Source organism: Bombus fervidus, chromosome 14, assembly GCF_041682495.2.
Source record: "Bombus fervidus isolate BK054 chromosome 14, iyBomFerv1, whole genome shotgun sequence".
In the NCBI taxonomy this organism is placed as follows: domain Eukaryota; kingdom Metazoa; phylum Arthropoda; class Insecta; order Hymenoptera; family Apidae; genus Bombus; species Bombus fervidus.
This window is the reverse complement of record NC_091530.1, coordinates 4,256,941-4,279,751: the sequence shown is the minus strand read 5'-3', so window position 1 is coordinate 4,279,751 and position 22,811 is coordinate 4,256,941. Positions and strand designations below refer to the sequence as shown.

Here is a 22,811-nt window from a genome sequence, read left to right as displayed (position 1 = left end):
TTGTTTCAAACTTTATCAGCGTCATCATGATACTTGTGATTCATGAGATTTTAAAATGTTTTGTATAACGCATAAAATATTCATAAAATTTTTCTACGATAAATGCACAAGTACATTCGCGACTCACTGCGTGTAAAAAGGAAATGAATCTTCGTATATACATTCAGTAGTTTAAAATGTGGAAGTTCGAAATAATTGGCTTGAAACCAGCCCATAAAATACATAACTCGACGAAACTTTCATCTCCGGAGTTTTATACGTCTGTGCAATATATTTTTTTTCTTGAAGAGAGGAAAAGATAATGTTACAATCGGAGTCCGTAATATTGGAAGGAACTTATTGCATGTAAATGTTCTTTTTCTGTTCGTACAGCGCGCATTTCAAGTAATATTGAAACGATATCGATTACTTTAAGTGGCGCTGCGTTGTTTGTGCTTTTAATACGATTTCGTGATCGACGATCATCACGTACCTCTTAACTTTCAATTTATGTTTTATAAAACGAGATATCGCTTTTACCGCGAAATCGAACGATGTGTCGATAAATGTAAAAACAAGTACTCGGATTTAAAAAGTGATATTTCATACTGCGTTAAAGTAAACAGAAATAATAACATTTCTAGATATTCTGATGTTACGAAATCGCAATAATCGATCTGTCAAGTCTTAAATTACGAAATTATAATATTTAATCTACTGTTTAACTACCAACATCTTCTCTTTACCTAATCGCAATTTTTTTCTTACTTTGTTCGAAAATATCTTTTCAAACGTATTCTAAAAACTCTTTTCTAAGATTTACTTAGCATCTCTATAAATCGATGCTGAAAGTTTCAAAAGGCAGAAATAGAATGCTGCAACGTACGCGTCGAAACTTCGACAGAATAGAGGCACGAACACATTTTTCGATCTAAAACATTGCAACAGAAACTCAATTATCGTGAGCAAAATTGAGGGAAAAAATGCACGAACGTGACAATTTTCCCTCTCTTCATTATTTGCGGTATAACGGTTCCAAAGTGAATTACACCTGATACGACCAAATTTCCGCGGAATTTTTCCTCGAATTTCAGCGCAAAATCTCTGTTTGAATTCCTTTTTATAGAAACTGTCGAAAATATGCGAACTTTAACACAAAAATCCGCGATCCAATGCATTAATCGCTCGTCTTAGAGTTAGAATCGTCTGTAACGTATACCTACAAATTCTATATTCAACGTGTATAGATAATCGTAATTAAAAAAGTTTTTGCGAAAAGGTGATAAGACTCTGTAAGACAAAATAACGAATCGCGTAAATTGTGTCGGAAGTTTTAATCCTAATTTTCAAATATTAGCCACTGTTGGATCGATAAGTATAACGACGCTTTAAAGATCTTTACTTATATTCATAAAATAAATGAGGATTTTATAATTCAATTACTTGATTAAAAAATACACTTGATATCTGAATATTCTTTACAGTATTTATTAGACGAAACAACTTTTTAACCAAGTTCTATTTTTTCACTATATTCGTCAAAATATGAATTTGCAACGAACATCCTAGTCTAATGATTCTTCTTCTTCTTCTAGGTAACATTTGTTAGTATAATTCGAATACTAATTTAAATATCTCTAAATTATGTATATTCTCGAATATCGAATCAACAACGATGAGAACTTCGGCACTGAATTGCAGGCGATTATATAATAGTTTGAATTAATAATATTCGTTCCGTGAATCACGACTATTCTGAAACTGTGAGAAGCGTCACGCGCTATCCAGCCAGCCTTCCGGTGGCTTTCCAATGTTGAATGACGGTGAACCGATATGACCGCGGTAAACGAATCACCTTCGTGCTCCTCTTTGATTCAGCTTATGCTTTGACGACACTTCCGTTTCAGATTTTCAAGTCGTGATCCGTAGTAATTTGCGGACTTACGAGAGCATTTGTGTGCAGAAATTGTCCGGTTATTGTTGAGAATAGAATAGAATAGAATAGAATGTTAAAAGCGGGGCATGATTTAGACTTTTTCGATGGGATTTTGTTTACGTGAGGTATTCTTCGGTCGTAACCTGTCGAAGCTTAAATTTTTGTAAATACTGCAAATATTGGTAATAATAATTGTTATTTAATTCAAAAAAATTACATATGAAAAACGTAAGATATGATGAAAAATGAATATAGTTTTTTATGAACGTGATAATATCTCAATTATGCTAAACTACACGTTCCGGGTAATAAAAGAAGAACGTTGAATTAAGACGGAAAATTAAATGATATTTAATAAGTATCATCAAGTACAATGGAATTTAATGTAATTTAATAGGATACTCTTGTCCTGTTATTTAAATTCGATACAGGCATCTACAATTGATTTAATCGAAGATAGATATTATAGGAAATATAATTTCGAACATATCAACAGTTTTATGGATAATGTTGGAAGCTATCTAAATATTTCTAGAACATAAAGTATTAAATCTGAGTATCGATCGTGTTTGAACACGATGCGTTTCATGTTACTTTCCTTCTACCAGTGAACATGAGAAATGGTAACGAATATGGGAAAATGTTTTACAATGCTGAATTTGCTAAAAGAATGATAATAATCCTATTGATCAATACGTATATTCAGTGATAAGATAATACGATCCCTGAAATTAAATTTACCCGCGATGAAGTTACACAAAATTCGATTAAAAAGTTGTTATTATCAATATAGAAATTGAACAACATTTAGTATTTGACGTTGCTGAGTAATCGTATCACGTAAATCGTAGTTTATTTCTGAAAGAAAAACCAATTAAACATTCCCATAAAATCACTATAGATATACAAACTCTGAAAATTGATCATTCAGAATTAAAATCATTGCGGATGCTTTTACCCATAACTTTATTATATTACATGTAAAATGGCATACAGCGTGCATCTAAAACACATATCCCCAAATAACAATAATTCGAGGTTTTTCTCCGAATGTCTCAAATATTCTTCCACTGTTTATCCACGATTATTTAACAAATTATTTAACGATTAAATTAACGTACACTTTATACATTATTTACACCTAATTCTCACGAATGCACGACGCAGGGACGAATCAGCGTGGTCGAAATTCAACCTGGTCCAAATAGCCTAATGCGTTCCTCATTTTCATTACGTCCTTCGATACCGGCCGCATTAACATTCGCGACCGCGTTCGCCCGTGCATTTTACCGTGTAAAATGAAAATAGCGTTCCCTGCTAACGGACGAGGTTCGTCGAATGAAAATGCTGTTACCGTGTGACCGCGATAACACCCGGGAAAATTGATCCCAGTGTTTAAGATCCAACACGTCCCGCCGTGATTCCATGCCGCTAATTCGCGTTTAGTTCGTGGTGTTTCGCGCCCTGCAATTTTCAGCGCGCAAGGGATGTTCTACTAACCGAATGGCGTTTTCTTCGATTCGACGAAGCGAACTGTTAGTCGTAAACGATTTAAGAAGACGATTTTTATTTTTCGATCTTGAAGATATCTCGGAGAATTGTTCGTGAGAATCGTTCAAAAGACAAATTGATTCTGTTATTAAAAAATTCTTTCAGCTAAACATTCTGATAGAAAATATTCTTCTTCTTTTTATCTTATGATCTTATAGGTATCTTATAAATATTTTATTATTAACGATAAAGAATAAGGAATTCTTCCTTTATATTCCTCTATAAAATATCTTTTCTTTACAATCAAAATTTTCAATATCGTATTTATTCCCGTGAAAAAGTTTTACGAAGATTTACCGAAAGACTGTGAAAGCTGCTGCTATCGCAGATTTTCATAACTGAATCTCGTCCAATAAGATGCAGTTTGTCCACGGATTTACGGATCAAATTCTCGACGGCAAACTAATATTTCTAGCAACATTATAACGTCTTGTTACATCTTATATTTCGATAGTTATAACGTACGTATATTTCAGCTACCTGGGATTTATAGAGCCAAATTATATGATTTGTAGAACCACGTTATACGATCTATACAATTCTCGGATCAATCTAATACTTTCGAAGTTAAGGACATTCGAACGAAGGAAACTTTCAGGTGGAATATTGGAAAATTGTGCCCAGAAGTTTTACATACCCTTTCGTAGACGAAGAAGCGAAGGATGTAGAGATTTATTTGTGATCGTAGAAACTTATAAATACGTATACAAGGAATTTGATTTTTTTTCTACCATTTCCAGATGGAAAATATATCACTTTGTCTAGAATATTTGTAAGTTCGAGAGCAAAAGCGAAAGAATTATAAAGCTTCGACTTTATGCTAAAGTTTTCCTTTACACAGAAATATCGAGTCTCTTTATCTATTGAAATAACAACGAGATTGGCCAGTAAAAATTCGAAGACCGTGGCATGTCTGAAAAGGAAGATGTAATTAGTCAGAAATATAACTTTTGCAAATGGAGGATATATCTTTCTGTAAGTAGATCGAAAATGGAAGGATTATTAAAAAAACTTTCTTTAAAGAAGATTTATCTTCATTAACGCCTCGAAGTATATCCCTATTAGCGAATGCACTTGGCAAGTTATCAATTTTATTCGCTAAGACCACACTGTTGATTAATTAGTAAAGAGAATAGCGATTCTTCGAGCAATTAAATTCTCATTCTAGGACAGTTTACGTCGATGGCCAACTTCTGTAAAGAACAAGCAATTTACCAAATTATACCGTCTCATTATATTCTGGCCGTAGTAGCCGTCGAACTTTCGATACACAAATTGAAAATTAACTTCGTTACGTTTATTAAAGTTAAGGATAGTCTAACTTTCAATTAAAAATCTCTAGAATTTGTTTACAATTAACATCCTTCCTGCGTTTACAGAACTTTCACAAAGTAGAAAATCAAACGAGTAACTTAATGACCATAGAAAGTTTCAAAACTGAGCGATATAAAGAACGATGTATCGTTGCCAACATATTAAAAAATATCTAGTGCAAAAGTTTCTGATACCAAAATCCTCGAATGTTAGTTTTATAACTTTCTTTTATCCCCAACTGTATACATAATATCAAATTGGTATTTTGCATCGTGTACAAAACATTGTGTACAATGACGATCGATAATGATAATCATTGCAAATCATACTCTATAGGAAATGTTCGCGTCTCGAATATTTACCGCTGGAAGCATTAATTCTGTGTCAAACATTCACCGCAAACATCCACCAATCCGACCACAATTTTCCACGCTGACAAAACTTCTCTAAATGTCGTAAATCCTTCGCTCACGTAGCTCTCGATTCATCGAACGGTCCTATTCTCTCGCAACGATCCACCGAGACGTGTCTTTGAAGCTGCATCGAAAGGTCTCTCGAATCCCTATTAACTCTACAGTCAGAAAATTCGTGACGTCTTGTTGTTTTCATAACATCTAGGAAAGTGACTTTCCACGGCGATTAGAGGCCGCCTGAATCGACGGCGGTGCAGTCCAAGAGAGTCAGATCTGAAAGGCCACGGTGAAACGAGGACAACGAGGAGTGGGAACACGAACGAGGGATCGAAGATCGTTGAAGAGAGTCTTCCGAGACTTCTCGTTTCCGGAGGTCTCGTTAAACGAATCCTCGAAAGACCGAGGGCAACCGTGTAATATAGAAGGTATTCTCCGGTGTATCTCGTTGCTGAAACAATTCCCCGGAGAAGTTTATTGTTGATTATTCAGACGAATTTATCGGAACTCGTTGTTGTTGACCCCTCGCGACCGTTAAACTTGTTGATCCGCGCAAGTGTGCATCGTGTTTCGCTAGGAGCCACGGTAGAACGCCATCGAACGTTTCTTCCTTCGCGTCGAAATGAATACGAATTCGACGTAGGATAGAAAAGGCAAAAGGAAAAAAAGAGCACGTTGATACTCGGAACGGGAAACTCTGAGTCTGCTCTTGTGATCGCTCGAGCCTCAAGTGCTCGGAGAACACTGCTGTTTCCGAGAGAGGTTGCTCCGGGACAGAGGAAAACCGATGTGGAGGGATAGGGTTTTGTTTATTGAGTCTATAAGAAGGTTGTTGGAGTTTCGTGCGCCGGGAAACCTGCTTCTTCGTAAGGTTTTCTCGTCACGGGAGGGAAATTTATGGAATTGAAAAAATGTCCGACGCGTCTCGGTATCGTGCACGCGTATAGAAGCGTTTCCTCGGAAGAAGGTTGGGCGAAGCTAGTTTAACGACTCGAAGTCGCAAAGAACCGTAAGAAAAAGAAGTTTTAATTGTTACACTCGGATCAGTATTAAGAATCTTCCTCGTGACGAAAGATTAGAAGAACGATCAGAAACTGAAACGTACACGAAAGTTACGGAAAAGAGTCATCGCAAGATTATCGGATAGATTGACAGATACGAAGAGGATCGCTTTAATGCGTAACCATCGGCCGTCGCGAGTGTATACCGGGTGTACCGTACGAAGTAGAGTGCTCGACGAAATTACCAAGGAGCGGGGTCACGAAGGACGACGTTAAGGGATTCGAAGAGGAGCGAGTCCCTCGTCGACCAAGTTCTCGAAAGCGTGTTAAACTTGTTGACCTCTTCCAACTCTGTGGAGGGTTGGGCCTTAGTGGAATCGTGGTATTCGCGGTGAGCGATATATCCCGAAGAAATTTCCGTAATTCGTCGCGAAATTTCCGAAAGCGAAACCGGACGTGTGACAAGCGATCGAGATAGTACGTTGGGGAAAGTTGAGTCAAGCTCGGGAAGTGCGAGACGTGGACGGAGGACTGACGAGTTCCTGCTAAACATAGGACCGACCAAACGCAACGAGGTAAACGGAGTCCTCTTCTTCATCCTCTTCGAGCGAGGTTTCCAAAGAGAATTCTTGGAGCGGAATCGAGGGAATATCGAATCGAACGGCGAACGGGATCTCTGAAAGAAAGAGAAAGAAATCTGAAACAGCGGTCCGAGAGAAAACCTCGAAGCATTGATGGTGGTGGTTAGAGGCGAGGCTGTGGAAGATCGTACGATCGATCTTGGAAAATCGAGCCAGGAGAACGAGTCACATTCTGCCAGATGACTTTAAGGAGGGTCCACGAGGACTCGGCTGACACGTCGTCGATATTCGAGTACGAGGACGTGATAAAGTTATAATAACAGCGGCAGCCTTAGTTGAAAATCGTTGTCGGCACTGATGTATGGCCGTGTGAGAGAGGAATATTCTAGTTAGTCCCCGCTCCTACTCCCCTAAGAGAAGAAACAAAGAGAGAGATATATATTCATATACCTAGATATATATGTATACATAAATGATATATTGATGTTAATCGAAGTTATTAATTGATTGATCGTTTTCCATCTGGTTAGACTGGTTGGAAATTGTTCGTTGAGATATTCGGATTAACCGATTCGGTGTTGGCAAAGTGTTGGTGAACAAGTAAGACACCGAAAGGAAGGGGAGACAGTCCGAAAGACGAGGAAAAATGGCAATGGTAATATCGCCCCGTAGCAAAATCGTGACTCTGTCGTTGTTGATCGGTATCATTACGCTGGTGGCGTTGATAATCACGGGTGTGATCGGTATATGGCACAAGAGCGAGAAACCGACGAAACCGGGGACGAAGATGGTCAGCAGCAAGCTTCAACAGATCACCGGCTACACCGCCACCAAACATGTGAGTAGAAACTTCCTTTTCGTAGCGGCCACGTGCCCTGCGCTGAATTCTCGCGCATTTTTTACGGTAGGTCGATTTCATTGGTTTATTAGCGATTATCGAACGATGTTTATCGATGTGGTGACATTTGCCGATTCAGAGTATCGATTATATGCGAGTGTCGTTATTAATTTTATAATATATCGCGAGTACGTGTATAATCGAGGAAAATGTATATTTCTTACACTGTGATACAGGTAGGAAAAATTAATTAAAATATATTTAGAAGAAATTTGAAATTTTAAGAGCAATATCTTCGACTCTTTGCGGGAATCTTTGCTTTTAAATCGTTTGAATAGCTCTGTGAAGTAAAGTGCATTCGAAGATCGATTCTCTAATATAGATGATAGAGTGGTAAAAGTATCAAGACGGCTGCTGGGTATGATATGAAATATAATAAAGCATATCAATTTTATAAATATTAATTTCAATGTTAATTATATATGCATGTTTATGAAATTCGATATCTCTTAATTAAAATAAATAAATCACCGCCATTTAGTTTATAATTTCATTTCTGTTTGTAGTTTTCTATTATTGTTAATAACTCGTTAACTAATTAATCATACCGAATGATATACTGGAATTATAATATGTGGCATGTAAAACGATATTAAATGAACATATTGAATATTTTTAATAATTTGTACTTTACGTAGAACTGGTATTGTTCCGTTCATCGTGTAACTTTCATTTTGCATCAACGATACGAACGAAAGATCTATTCGATAAAGAAGATGGTTACTCTTAAAACTTACTTAAGAAACAAATTTGACAAATAATCTAAACTAGATTTACTTAAAGAGATGAACGTTTCCATAGACCCCAACCAAATTTATTATTTTCAGTAAAGTCCACGTATTACGAGGTTTATTTCTCGTGGTACTTGAGCGATCCATCGCTCTGCGTTGTTAATATTTTTCACTGAAAAATTCCGGAAATTTGTGTCTTAATCGAATTACAGCGGTGCAGCTTCTCCGCTCCGCTTGATTCCTAATCCGATCTCCACCGTTTTAGCTTGATACAAGGCGCATCGCGCAATTCGACCATGTACAATCCAGTTAAAGTTGCATCACCTACGTAATCGTTAATGCGTTCCTTCATGGTCTTGTTACGCTCGCAAACGTTACAACGAAGTTAAAGATTTTCGACAAGAACAAAGTTTTATGAGATTCTTCGGAGGAATCGGGCTAAAGGGAATACTTTTTGTAATTTTTTTACCGCAGTTTAAGCATTTTTAAATCCCGAATTCCTAACTCGATGTTGTATATAACCAGCAATGCATAATACAATAATGCACGCTTAGTTTCATTTCTTACTTCTATCTTTTTACTTTTAATATTTTAAATTAATGAATTTTTCAACAAACATAGTCTGTCGTATTTTCTTAATTTTTTGATTAAAACTAATCGATAGTCGTAGCGTTAACGATCGCAATAGCGATTTTTGATAAACGAAAGACGCGTAAATAATCCTTATAAATAATCCACCGCAGGATCGATCCGTCTAATGTGAATAAAGAACGGGCTGGCTCAACGTAGCCGTAGTAATTCGAAAAATTAATCAAGAGCCGATCGATCGAGTAAACTTGGAAGTTGGTTCTATACCGGCGAACGTCTCGCGGCGGCGCTTACAAATGGCCGTCGGCCATCGGCATTCGAATACATAAAACACCGAGAGGTTGCCAGCAGTATTATTTATCACTATGGGGCACGTTGGAATTCCAACCACGACTCCATCCGGGGAATTCCGATATTCCTATGAAACGAAGGAAAATCATGAAAACGCGGGAAAATTCGTTCTTCAACGCGGTGGAAACGTCCGCGTGTCTGCGAGACTCGCGACACATTCCACGTCCGCGTAAATCTCCGTGGTGGTTACACGAGACACGGCTCGTAAGATTCGCTCATGCATATTAATAATGTTCGATGTAAACTACGAACGACGCCTGGCAACTTTGTAATCGCATCACGACGAAGACCACCGGTAGGGTAATACCGTCGTCGCGAAACAGCATTATTTTTCGATCAGCACGCGAACTGCGACCTGATCCTTCACGCTCATGGACCACGTTCCCGGAAGCTTCTCCACGCGAAACGTAGAGTGACGGCGCGCTGACTCGTGCCGAGTCGGGCAACGAATATTGGAAATTAGTTTTGATGGAAGGGTGCAGAAAGTGGCTTAAAGTTACATCCAAGATGCGCTTTGGTTCGCACCGTTTTTATGGTGAGTTGGATATTGTATGTAATGCACTTTTATATATATACATGCTATCTATGCGATGAATTGGATCGTAGAGTTAACGAAGTTACGATAAATACCAAAGAAGAATCACACTTGTATGAGAAAAGTATACACAGTAAGAGATAAATCAGTATCGAGTATTGGCAAAGATTTCTGATTGATTTCCAACACGCGAATCTTGCGCAACTCGTCTAACGAATGAATTGTTTATTTGTATACGAGGGTTATGCGAGTATAGAGTAAATTTTTGCAATTTTTGTCAAGTTCTGTGATATCGAAATTCGCTCTTCTTTGGTTTTCTTCTTAACGTAATTAGAATCGATCGTTCGAAATTAACGTTTGTTTATTACATCAATAACAGGTAAAGGATGATTTTATGAAAACTAAAGTAGCACAGAGTTTCGAAAATAAGCTTTATATTTGTTCCATGGTTGTGGACTTGTTTTTTCTTTTTTTTTTTTTTTTTTTAACTAAAATCAAAGTTACGAAGTTAAATTTATAGATACGTAGTGTTCAGTGCATGTAATTACTTTGGCATAGTAAACAGATCTTTCAATATTTAAACACAAATCCTTTTTCAAAACATCGATTAAATCGAAAAAATCGAATAAACATAAGCCGATAACCCAAAGCAGTACCTTCATATATTTTGAATAAATGTTTTATCTGCAAATAAGTAGAAACGTAAATATTTTTTATTTTTTTTTTTTTTTTGTTTATCACACGGTATACATTTTCGTTTACATAGTTTTCATGATATTCCAACTTTTACAATTTCATATTTTTTTACGCTGATATTTGAAGAATGCTAAGTGATACGCACTATTCTTTTGTACGTGCGATACTTTTAATATAATTATACTAAATTTCATATAATCCTTTATTGTATAATTTTTAGTCACAAGTAAAGATATTAAACAAAATATAGGTTTATTGTTGTAGATATTACTATAAAATATTACTTCTACTACGTAGAATTTAAGTACAGTAGGATACTGTATAACGCGATGAAAATATTATGAAAGAAAGTTGTGTTATTTTAACGTTAAAAGTACGAATGTTAATTTAAAACATTAATTAAAATCCGATTCACATTTTGACTATTCATATGAATTCGTAGACGCATATTAATAGTACAAGCAAAAGACATTAATCGCAATGCTGAAAAGACGGTATAACGAACGATCCTGCACCCTTGTATCGCACGAATAAATTTTCCATGATTTATTTCGATTAATTCTCAGCGAAATTACGCGTCTCTGCGTTAACTTGCGTCCGCGTTTCGTGCTTTCTTTCCAGCTGCAGTTATTACAACTATCTTGATTAACGTCATTCACGTGATATTTCTCAATTTTTATGCTTAACGAGGAACACAATGGGTTGTCAGGACGTATGTTTGCTTTTATAACTTTTACGTATGGGAATACGTGTGACGTCCATGATTGATGACAGAACCGAATCGATGAAAGTTAAAAGGAGTCAAGAACCTTTACTCGGACTAGCGTGCTTTTTTTCTAATACACTGTCGGTTTGCTGGAAGAATGCGTAGTCTTTGCGATAATTAATTGAAACAGATTCATTCTGCAAAATTTATTTCAAAAGAATTTCCAAAAAATACGTGTAATTTCACAAAAGCACGCGACAGATGGTAAATTATATTTTAAATATCATACGTTCACCTAACTCTTTTTATGATATCCAACGTTATTCGACGTTGTATTTATAAATGGAAAAATGAACTTCTACGTAAAAGGTTCTTCGACGTCGTTTCGGTTTACGGTTTAACTTGCAGCTTCGCTAACGTAACACAGAAAACTACAGTTAGCAATTAAGAAACCATCATTGCCGTTTAAATTAATTTGTCCTAAGAAGTTGTAGAATAAGTCGACGAGAGCACAAATAACATTAATTTGAAAGTAAGCCCCGATATTCGAAAGTAAGAGAACCAATGTCTGCAGAAGCAATTATGGGGGAGGAAATTAAATGAGCTAAACTTCGTTACCACGGTCGTCGCTGCTTTGTAACAAGTTAATGAATCGCAGTCGCCATTTCTTGTAAGCCGAGATTCAGTGTCGACATCATTGAGCGAATTCCACAATTATTTTCAAACAGAATCGAATCGCTTTCCACGAAGAACTTCTTTGAAGTAGAACGACCTACTACGATGTAATTTTTTTAAATTATCGAAAAACATTTATTCGCGATATTTTTATAAATACTCTACAATCTGGAACACGTTAATAGGCATTTATATAACGTTACAGAAAAATAATAATAACGGAATTGTTTCGATGCCGTAAATAGATTTAATATCCAATATTTACTATATAATATCGCATTATATACATTACGTTACTTATTATGTTATTATAAATTTATCACATAATATATCTATATTATAGTATCATAAAATTTGCAAGGTTTACTTATAGATATTTACCGAAGCTTTTTACATCGGTCACTTCTATTCTCGAAAATTTAATTCCATTTGATAAAAATTTACTCGATTGATATTTTTTCTCTTCCTTCTTCTTTCCTCTCTTTTCTTTTTTTTTTTTCTTCTTAAAATCCCGTCAGGTATATAAAATATTATATAAAGTTAGAGAAACTCGAATGAATGGATATTGATGATTCTTCAGATTTATTCGAAAATATAACCGCAACGTCGGGGGCAATTTACGAAATAAATGCGAGCTCAAAATTGCTCGGCGATCAAAATGAGTTCAATTAAACAAGAGATTTAAATCTTCCTCCCTCAGCGATTTCCTATTTCAATTACCTCATTCCCAACAATGTGTGCGTTGCATGTACAATGATAGATTTAATTTTTTGACGCAATGCGCTAATTATAATGTTCATTTATGTCCGATATTGCATCGAGGTCCAATATAGAATCGTTGCGGCCGTTTTCCGATTGTAATTAGACAACTATACCGTCGATGGAAAATCACTGGTGGGAAAAAATGAAATACCGTTTTTTCTCGTCCAACGGTAATTTCCTCCTTTTAATCTTTAACGAGATAAAGGATTTAACAATTGAATTTATTTTCTGTGGCAAAGAAGTACATTGATTTTCAATTTATCGAACAACCTACACGCCCATTGCCTGTTAAACGAGTGTTAAAAATCGAACTTTCTTAAATTTGCATCTCGTCGATTAATAATTCTCTTACTTACGTCGTCGTTTATCGGCTTATTGACTTTCTCGTTGTTCGAACTTCCTTGTAAAAGAAACATCTTTTGCAAATTTTAGAAAATGAGCGATCAGCAGAATAATTTAAACGGCACGAAATACGTCTTATTTGATACTTAAAAATTAAAAAATTGTTTCGTTATACGTAACGAAAATCGAATCCACAAAGAACGAATTAATTTCCCTACATCTTTTTAAAAGTTTTCGATCAAAATAAGATTTTCTTTCGTCAAAAAATTCCTCGTGTCTGAGAAACGTAAGAAATAATTTCTCGTTTCAACGTTACATTAAGGATTTTTTTAAAACGTTAAAATTCCTTCTTTCGCTTGAAACCAAACGAGAATGAAAAACGAGAAGAATAGAATTTCTTCAAATTGGCTCGCTGCCGAATGATTTTCATCAAATTTTATGATACCGAATACACGTTTGATTTTCTATATTTCAATCCTGTGGTACGGTGTGATATCACCAGGAAACAAAAAGAAACAACTAGAAATAGGGGTCGAGATGGAGATACGATAAAGAGCAGTAAATAAAATGTACAGTGGGTCATGAAGTGCACGGTCGTCGAGACTGAGCCGCGTTTTCCTTTTGTATACCTTCTCTGCGGTATCTTCCCATCAAATTTCCTGCGGAGAATGCGGCACAATCGTCTCGAAAGGTTTGCTCGCGTGATAAATGCTCGCGCATGCTTCAGAAATATTTCCTGGATCTGAAATTCCCGCCGTATCGAGGCGAACTTACCCAAGTGCCTAGCTTAGGCGTTCACGTTCGCGTGGATGCCTTAATGATACGTTACGAAATTTATGTTAAATGTTTACGAGTAGCTTTGTGCTTTGCGCGGAAAACGGAGGTGTACGAGTATCGATACGAGCAATCGTATTTGACTCACAAATGATATCGTCGCGTCGTAGCTGCCGTAAGTGACTACAAAAGCTTAGCTTACGTTACTTAACGTTTAACGACAGACCGCCTATCAGAAACGTCTGAATTTTTATTTTATAAGCTATAATCTGGTAAAAGAAACTTCGCAAGTTGCAGCATTTCGAACAAATTCACTTTGAAAAGTTATATCAATCGGAAGATTCTCTGAACAGAAAGGAGCAAGTAGTATTTCATTAACTCAAAATATACTCGTTTGATATTATTTGCATCGTATCACGTTACGGTTTCTAATTTAAGCTTCCGAAGGTTTTCATGAAAACTGTGACAAATTCCTTGTTCAATGCTGCGATATTCTTTTAAAGAATAAAAGCTATCGATATATGAAAATATACACAAGAAATCAAAGTAAAAGATGAATACATAGAGGGAGAAATTTTTTCTCGCATAATACGCGAGGGATATTTTATAGAATTTTCTTTTATACCCGAAATTCTATCCATATTTTGTGTCATTTATTTCATTTCGTCGATCTTAGCATGGGAAACACGAAGTGAGTAAGATAGACAGAAAGATTCATCGGTTGATTCATTGATACCAGTATATTTCCAACATAAAATATTATCGCTTCTGTTTTGAGAGATAAACCTCAAACGGCATTTTTCTACAGAAACTTTTCACATCGTTTTGACGTCTATAAATATTCTCGTACCTCACACGTTTTATAACAATCTACCGTATATCTCTATATTTACTGCAAACTTCGTCCCACATTTTCATACGCATAATCCTGACACGTATCAATCATAAAGTTTCGTCATTGTCATCTTAACGCCACAATACTCTTGAAAAAAGGAACTAAAAAAAGAAAGTTTAAAAATCGCCGAGTACGAAAAAGAGAAAAATTTCATATATCACAGAGTCAGGTATAAAAAAACAAAATATATCCGTACGCAAAACGTCGAGAGTGACACGTATTACTCATAATAAAAGCGGAATAATAAATCTTTTTGCCTTCATCTTATTCCTATAGCGGCTAATGCGTCATTGGTAAATGTAGAACACGATCGGGAGAAATTGTCCTCGACAAAAATTCCACGGAAAGGTTGGAATAGGATAATGCAAATCGTTTTAGCGAACGTACGGATAGCAAGATGATATGTCCCCGTTTTACGAGCGCGACCCCTCTTCAGAACGGTTTTCTCGTCTTGTCAGGAACCGGTGGAATTTTCGTTCGATGCAACCCTGCGGCTTTCCTTGTTCGAGTTGCTAGTTTGGCTGACCCAGATAAATGTTTGCTACGCTGACCCTTTTGGTTTCCCTCGCCTCTGGAATCCGTGGTTTGCGCGCAATGTGCAAAGAATTTTCAGTTTCATCGACAACCGGCCGTAGAATTCGGCGCCAACAGTAATTGGAAATGGACTTTCGATTATCGAGTGTCGATGGTTATTTGAATTATTCTGATTTATGTAGTGGAGGTTGGTGTATCGAAGCTTTGAAAGACAGACGATTCGCGAATGTAAAGGGCGAAGGGTAAATAGAGAAGTATCAAAAGGTTTTTGATGAAAATTTTTAATATCGAATTCTTGTCGTGGCGTGTTTTCGTGATCGATGGAACTTTGATTTGGGGGACGATGGTTTTTGGATAGATCGATATCGTTTCGATCGTTGTATTATATAGAATGTTAAAATGATAAAAATAAGTAATTGAAATTGAAAAAAAGGAAATCCTATAAAATGAGATTTGGATGATTGTGAAATATTCAGAGTTATTTATGGTCGTGCTTAATTATCAGCGCCAATTGTAACGAATATTCACCTGCATTGTTCGAAATAAATAATCCTATTTGCCGCAAACTCTTCAAACAGGATAACAAATTTATATCGTTATTATGATAAATTGTTATTCGTTTGGGTAGGTTGACTTCGTTGGGCGCTTAAATTATAGAAACAAATGTAAAATACATTATTCATAGGTTTTCTGTACGCAGCGTGAAATGAATTGTTCATTACTTAATATACAATTACTCGATATTAAAACTCAATAATTTTATGACAATCTGTACGTTGAAGATGGAATAGACGTATGAAACGGAACTTTTTCTAAAATTGTAGGTTATCGTCGTAAATAATAAAAAGGGAAATATAAAACCTATAGATGCGTGCAAGGAATATAAACGAATACATATGTTTCCGCGCTATAATTCGATTTTATCATCCAATTCGATCTACAATTTTTATTGCTCCTCCTATTTTTTTTTAACCTTGTAATCCCATTATATTTCTCAATATTTATTTATATATTTTTCAGTATGCAGTGAAATTATTGTTTTCGTTTTACTTTTCTTAGAAATTCTCATGTCGTGCATCTATCTACTGCTAAGATATCGGAATAAAATCATTTATTTCGAAATTAAGCGTTGGACATTGTGATGAAATTTGTATTTCTAATTCTCAGCTGTGCATACTTGAAATTCTTACTCGTGTAAGAGAAACGGATAATTAATTACATATTAACATTTTTGCACATTTTCGTCTATACTGTCTTTTTATAAAAATAAATCTACGATTCAATCGAATTCTTGAGTAAAGTCAAGCTATTCAAGTGACATTTCACCTCGTTAGTCTGGCTTCAGGAATCAATAATTACGCTCGTTACCAAAATTGATCCTCTCGTTTAACGCGTTCTATTTAATTCAAAAGAACTAGTATGTAGACCAAATTCGTCACAGCTTGGATTTCTCTCGCAGCTAATCCAAGACTTTTATTGAAATTTTGACAAATTATATTTTGAAACAATTTTATACCAACGATAAAATTCTACCATATCGTATCATAAAACCAGAGATGCATAGAAAATCGTGAATTCTACGAATGTTTATACTAAACGAATATCGAGAATGTTTATGTTCTTGGATTAAATAATACGCCGATACTTTGCGTAGCTTTACTTTATAAGATAACTTCAAACTTGCAGTTGCAAACCTTACGTAGTAATCGCTTGCAGGAGACTTCGTCGTCCGCTACGCCATGCTAAATAACTTTCGGAGCCATAATACTTGTCCTACCTCGCTAATCATCGTTGTCGACGTTCTTGCATCCTTCATTGACCTCCTTTCGCTCCTCCTTTTTCCATCGTTTCTTTTCCCTCTAGTCGTCGCTCGTTTTGTTGTTGGTGGTAGGGGCTGGTTGCAAGTTTTATTGGCCACCGTTGACGCGGTCGGGACGAAAAAGCATTTTCAGCGGTAATCTGCTTTCGGTCGGGCGTACAGGTAGACCGAGAAAGCTTCAAGTAATGCTGGCTCCGCCAGAAATCCGGAATAGGTAATCTAAATCGCTTTAGGGGGAATGCGACGGACAGCCCGATAAAATATACCCCGATCTTTGCTTCTTTCCCCTGATTTAACCTGTGCTTGGCGAGCACCACGTTACCGGCACATTCCCCCTTTTCGAAGGAATCGCGAAATTCAGCATGAAATGGAAGAGCGGCTTTGTTGCCTTTAGTCGTATCGAGATCCGTAACGATTTTGACGTATAGTTAACCGGCTGGTTTTGTTTACCACCCATTCGTTGCCACTCGTTATCAGGCTGATGTGTTTGTTAGAAATACCTTGCGAAACGCGGAGAGTGGTGCTTTGGAACTGTTTGAGATTCTGACGATTTTTATACAATTTACTATTACTCGTTCGATGGTGGGAATTGCTTGGTGAAACAGGCTATGGATTTTTTTGTAATAGTACAATAGTACAATAGTTTCTTTCTTCTTTTCCTTTTTCCTTTTTTTGTCTTTTTTTTTTTTTTTTTTTTTTTTAGATTGTTTGCATCGGTCACAACTTTAACTTTATTTACGATAATCTTTCGCAGTTGTCCAACGAAGCTTTTTTCATCAGATTCTATTTCATTGGTGCGCGCATAAAAACGTGAATATGCATAAACGTCCGCAGTGTATGTATTTATAAAGTGTAACACAGTGTATATTTTAATACAATAGAACGTATTAAATGTGAACAATGTGGCATGTTATTTTATTATATATATATATTTATATATATATATCGTTATATTAAAGTAGATTGCTACTGTATTATGCATAATGTAACTGTTAATTTTGTGAAGTTATTATGAAACTGCAATGGTGGTATTATTATTGCCATTACGAACCGACTCTCTCTTAGATATTTTTATTTTCGAAAAGTTATGTTATCAACGATGGTTGTTACTAAAATTACCACGAACGAGACTTTTTTTTAATAGAAACCTTATGCAAATAGGATTCTGCTATGGTGGTTATATGGAAAAGTTTAGTGAATTTTAATATAATATATCGAATGCACTGTGGTAATGCAGCTACTTTCTGCATTCCAATATTTTTTCTACTCGGATCTGAGTGGCTTTAATGTTTGTTTTCCACTTTCCATTCGTCTCTTACACACGCTTGCTAAATATTTAATTCCTAAAGTTTTCAAATGACGCTATTGCTGAGTAATATTTCTTTAAAATACATATTTCATCAGTGTACTACTTTCGTGGTAAATTTTATAGTACGTTCATTTTTTTAAACAATACATAATCGCCATTTATTATACAAAGAAGCATAATTTACTTCGTACGTTTTGATGAAATTTAACGAGTTTAATGAAATTTATAGATTCGAAGAATACGTGATACTTTCTTTTTCAATTGGCGATCTTTCAATGCGAAAACAATTCTCTACTTCGAAGATTGTAACTGTATTTTTTGGAATATCTCGAAAACTGGAAGTCGTATGGGTTCAAAGAAAAATATTCGTTTAAACGAATTAGCTGTAGGCGATTTGAAAATTGAATCGTAGAAAAATTTCAGAAGAAATTCATAGAATAGATGACGTATTAAAAATTTGAATGTTTAATAATGTTTATAATAAGTATTACCATAAAAACTGTAACAGTTTCTTTAAAAACATTGATTCAGGTTTGCTGTCTTATTGAGAAGCTTTCGTGATCTCTATTAGCGATATGTTGCTCGTCATTAATAGAATAAATATCCTAATTAAACCATATTGTCTATCTTAATTCGGTTATCGCGATCTCTTGAATTTTTAAAGAAAATCGATCGACGAGTAGTTCACAAAATGATCTTGTTGTTTAAATTAAAGTTAGTTGAATTAAGAAAATTTAAATGAACAGCATCGGATCAAGTTGAATTAAAATTTACAGAGACGTGACTGAATTCGAAATACAAATCCTGCTCCTGGATACAATCGGAAAAATCCATTTCCGGATCTGTATCGCTCGGTCGTAGATCCGGCATCTTTCGCACGATTTTATACGTTAGGAAAAGATTAAAAGCTAGGAAAAAACGCGAAGAAAGAGGTCGATACTTTCCAAAGGATAGTAGCTATCGACATTAAATAATTAAAAAAAGTTAATGCAGTCGAAACGTGTAACCTTTTTTCTCGTCATGATCGAATAACTTCGCTGATATAATCCTTGCTCCAAATAAAAATCTCTAGCTAATTACGGATACTTTATGAAATGTTTTGAGACGAAACTGCACAGGAACGGGTAATTGTGAAGGACTGTACATTTTCACAATGTATATAGCTTTTAATCTTAATTTTGATTAGCAGTTTAATTGATTAATTTCAATTTCGTTACGTCTACAGGAGGTGAGTTATGTAACTGGCACAGAGTACATGCAAATTTCATATTTCCGTAGTCAATCATTTTTGTAAATATCTCGTTATATCATTTTTGTAATCTCATACAAATCGAGCGTTTTAAATGTCTTAAATAAATATAGAAGTGTTCAAGCGAAATATAACAGTAAAGGAAAAGGATTGTTCTATTTGAAAAGAGGCCAGCTACTTTAGACCTGAGTAGATTGAAGATAAATATTCCAAATTTATCATTTTCTCTACAACGTACAATTTGTAGAAACTATTGTATCTTCTGGTAAAATGTATCATAATCGTAGAATAAATTTACATCTCCATTTCAAAGCAACCCGTATATGTACCACGCGATAAAGATACATTACGATAAGTTGCCAGCATTTCGCTGGATCTCGAACGTACTGTTGGCTAACAATATCCAAAAACAGAGAAAATATCTGGCAGTAACTTTCGCTTAAAGACGACATTTCAATGCTGGTAAATTCAATGTTAGTATCGGCGTATGAATAAATTTTCCTCGAGATCTCAAAAGCTGATTCTATCCCACTCTTATTCCATGTTAGCCATTAAACGAGTAAAAATTTTCCTGAACATTTTCGTTCCATCTCATTTCTATACGAGATATTGCCTCGAGTACGATCGCTTCAAAGAACGTCTTTTAGCGCACGACGCGGTGTATCGGGAATAAGTTAGTTGGAATCGTTTCGCGAATCTAATATGCAGTGCCAGATAACGCATACAATATTCCTGGTTCGCTCGAGTGGAAAGCAAGACGTTCGGTTCTTCCTACAGGCGAACGTTAAAAATGTATTTGTTCACCTCCGATAAAGAGTTAATAATTCAACTCGTGAAAACTTGAAATTCTTTTCCTTCTTCTAATTCGATTCGAAGTTTATTTAGAGCTGTTCACAGGTACGATTTTTAGTTAAACGCCTCGAGTTCCTACGATTTCGTATTCGTTTGCTCGTTCCTGTTTCCTAGATTTTTGCCAAATTTCATATCCTTGCGTCCTATTATTTACTTATAATACTATTTATCATATCTACCACAGAAATTTGCTATTTAAAAATACCAAAGGTTTAGAAAAGTCAAAAGTTTCAATATTTATCTAAGAACGTCATTATAATTCATTTGTAAAATCAATATCAGAAGCGATAATACGATCCATCTTATAGTTCGAAGATCAAAGAATCTGAAAATAAGGAATTTATCAAACAATAAAACTGTTCTATATGGATATTGACTTTCGAACATCGATTTAATCGGATTATAATATATCATCGTACGTAGCTATGGCAATTCTGAGGAACAACGTTATTCCTATTAACGAAGTATTCTTCGTTTCTTGCCAAAACTGTGGTCCACTTTGTATCACTGTACAACGTACAACTTTCTCATAAAAGTGAATCGACCTTCTTGGTTGTTGATTCCTCGAGAGAAAGAGAGAGAGAGAGAGAGAGAAGAAATATTCCTGAATTTCGTTTAGAAAGGGAGCAGGTGTTTCGCAGCTACAATAGCCATTCCACTTATCGCAACTATTCGCAGTCTAATATTTGATGCGGCGTTGGTTCGGTGGTAAAATCGAGGCTGCATCCCACGGGGGATCGACGGTTTCGTGGCGCACACCGTGCTTCACAGAATCTTACTTCGAGCTGTGAAACGCGCCGGTGCTAGTCGTTGGATTTCACGGACGACTCTCGACGGAATGACGCGTCGTTCTGAAAGGTATTTCGACAGGAACGAATGGTTATGCGGCCCACATACGGCTATTCAATTTCAAACGGTTTTTCTCTCTTCGACTCGGCCTCCGCCAGCTGACCGAATTCGGATTTTTCTGTTTCGCGAGAATGAGGCTAATTTTCTATATTTTTTCGCCTCGTTTTTTTTCGAGTAAATTTTTGACAGAGTTCCGAAATTTTATAAGGACGGACCGTTGAGTGAAGGCGAGCATTTTAAAAAAAAATTGCAACACACTATTTCGAAATATTTGAGAACACTGTAGCTTTATGTTTCTCCTTTTGGTGCTGTTTTTGCTTCCCTTCGTTCGATTTAAAGTATTTAGTCGTTACAATTTGGCATAGAATCGACATATCACAGCAATAGCTATTATTTACTTCAGGTTTAATACGTTTTTTAATTTAATTTAACTATGGAAAACAGGATTAGGTCGGAAAGTTTATATTATTTAATCTAGATACATCTGAATTCTATCTTCCTTTTTACATGATCTTGAAATAGTTTCATTTTCTTATTCGAGATTGTAATTATAATTTCAATAAAAATACATAGAAAATCTTTCTTTTTTTCCTGAAGAAGAAAATGTTCATGTCAAAAACTGCGTAAACTGTGCAACATATATAAAGCGTACGTTTCGAAAGAAAGAACAAGCTTCAACGATATAATTCACCGTGCTAAAGCACTTAATACGTTGTCCATCGGAAGTAAAAAATGTTGATGATAACGATGATAACGAGCGGCGACTCTAATTGCGTGAAATGCGATCGAAATGCGGTAAATCAGTTCAGTGAGGTAAAAACGGAGGAGAACGACAGGGGAGTGGGTATGTTCGTACAAGTGGCGCGATAAAATGCGAAATCGAAGCAGCCGCGCTTCCGCACGTATCGATCGAACCGGAAAAATTGGAACTTGAAAACGCTTCCAGATTATCGTGTTTGTATAACTGTTCTTTGTCGTTCGACCACCGAACGAGACTACCGCTGTCCACGACGATTTAAATTTATTCTCCAGAATAATCGAACTGTACGATTTTCATCAATTAGTTTCAAGCCCCGTTCCAGAGTATAAAATCGTTTTTCGCGTAATTCAGATGGTTTCTTTCTACTTTGTTTCGGAATCTACCGCGTTTTATAGTCTTGTGACGAGAGGGAAAGAGCAAAGATAATTTGTTGCCATGAAACTGTTTGTTCTGTATGTAGGTAATCCGATAGTACTTGTCTGGGCTTACTTTGGAACCAGTTAAAAGTTGAAAATGAAATTAACTGCACAAGAAGTTAATGTAATCTGCTTAATTGAAAGGAAGCTATATACTTGCATTCTAATCCGTTGAATCATATTTCGATTGATATTATTCTTGACAAAGCTATATGTTGAGAATTGTGGATCTTAATCGCAGAAATAAAAGTAAAGGAACGCTAAGATTACGCTTAGAATTTATATTAAAATAGTTTTA

The 22,811-nt window shown here is 35.7% G+C and overlaps 1 protein-coding gene across 10 annotated transcripts in view; it reads left to right on the top strand.

Annotated features, from left to right (window-relative positions):
- Positions 1-22,811, top strand: part of Mp (collagen XV/XVIII-type protein multiplexin) — a 346,829-nt gene that overhangs the window by 181,165 nt on the left and 142,853 nt on the right. For 2 of the 10 annotated variants that reach the window (XM_072017344.1, XM_072017341.1), the window contains exon 2: positions 5,399-7,610. The exons of the other annotated variants lie outside the window; for them this stretch is intronic. In XM_072017344.1, the coding sequence (XP_071873445.1) occupies positions 7,419-7,610 (192 nt within the window). In that variant the 5' untranslated portion in view covers positions 5,399-7,418. The remainder of the gene's footprint in view (positions 1-5,398; positions 7,611-22,811) is intronic. 10 annotated transcript variants of the gene reach the window in all.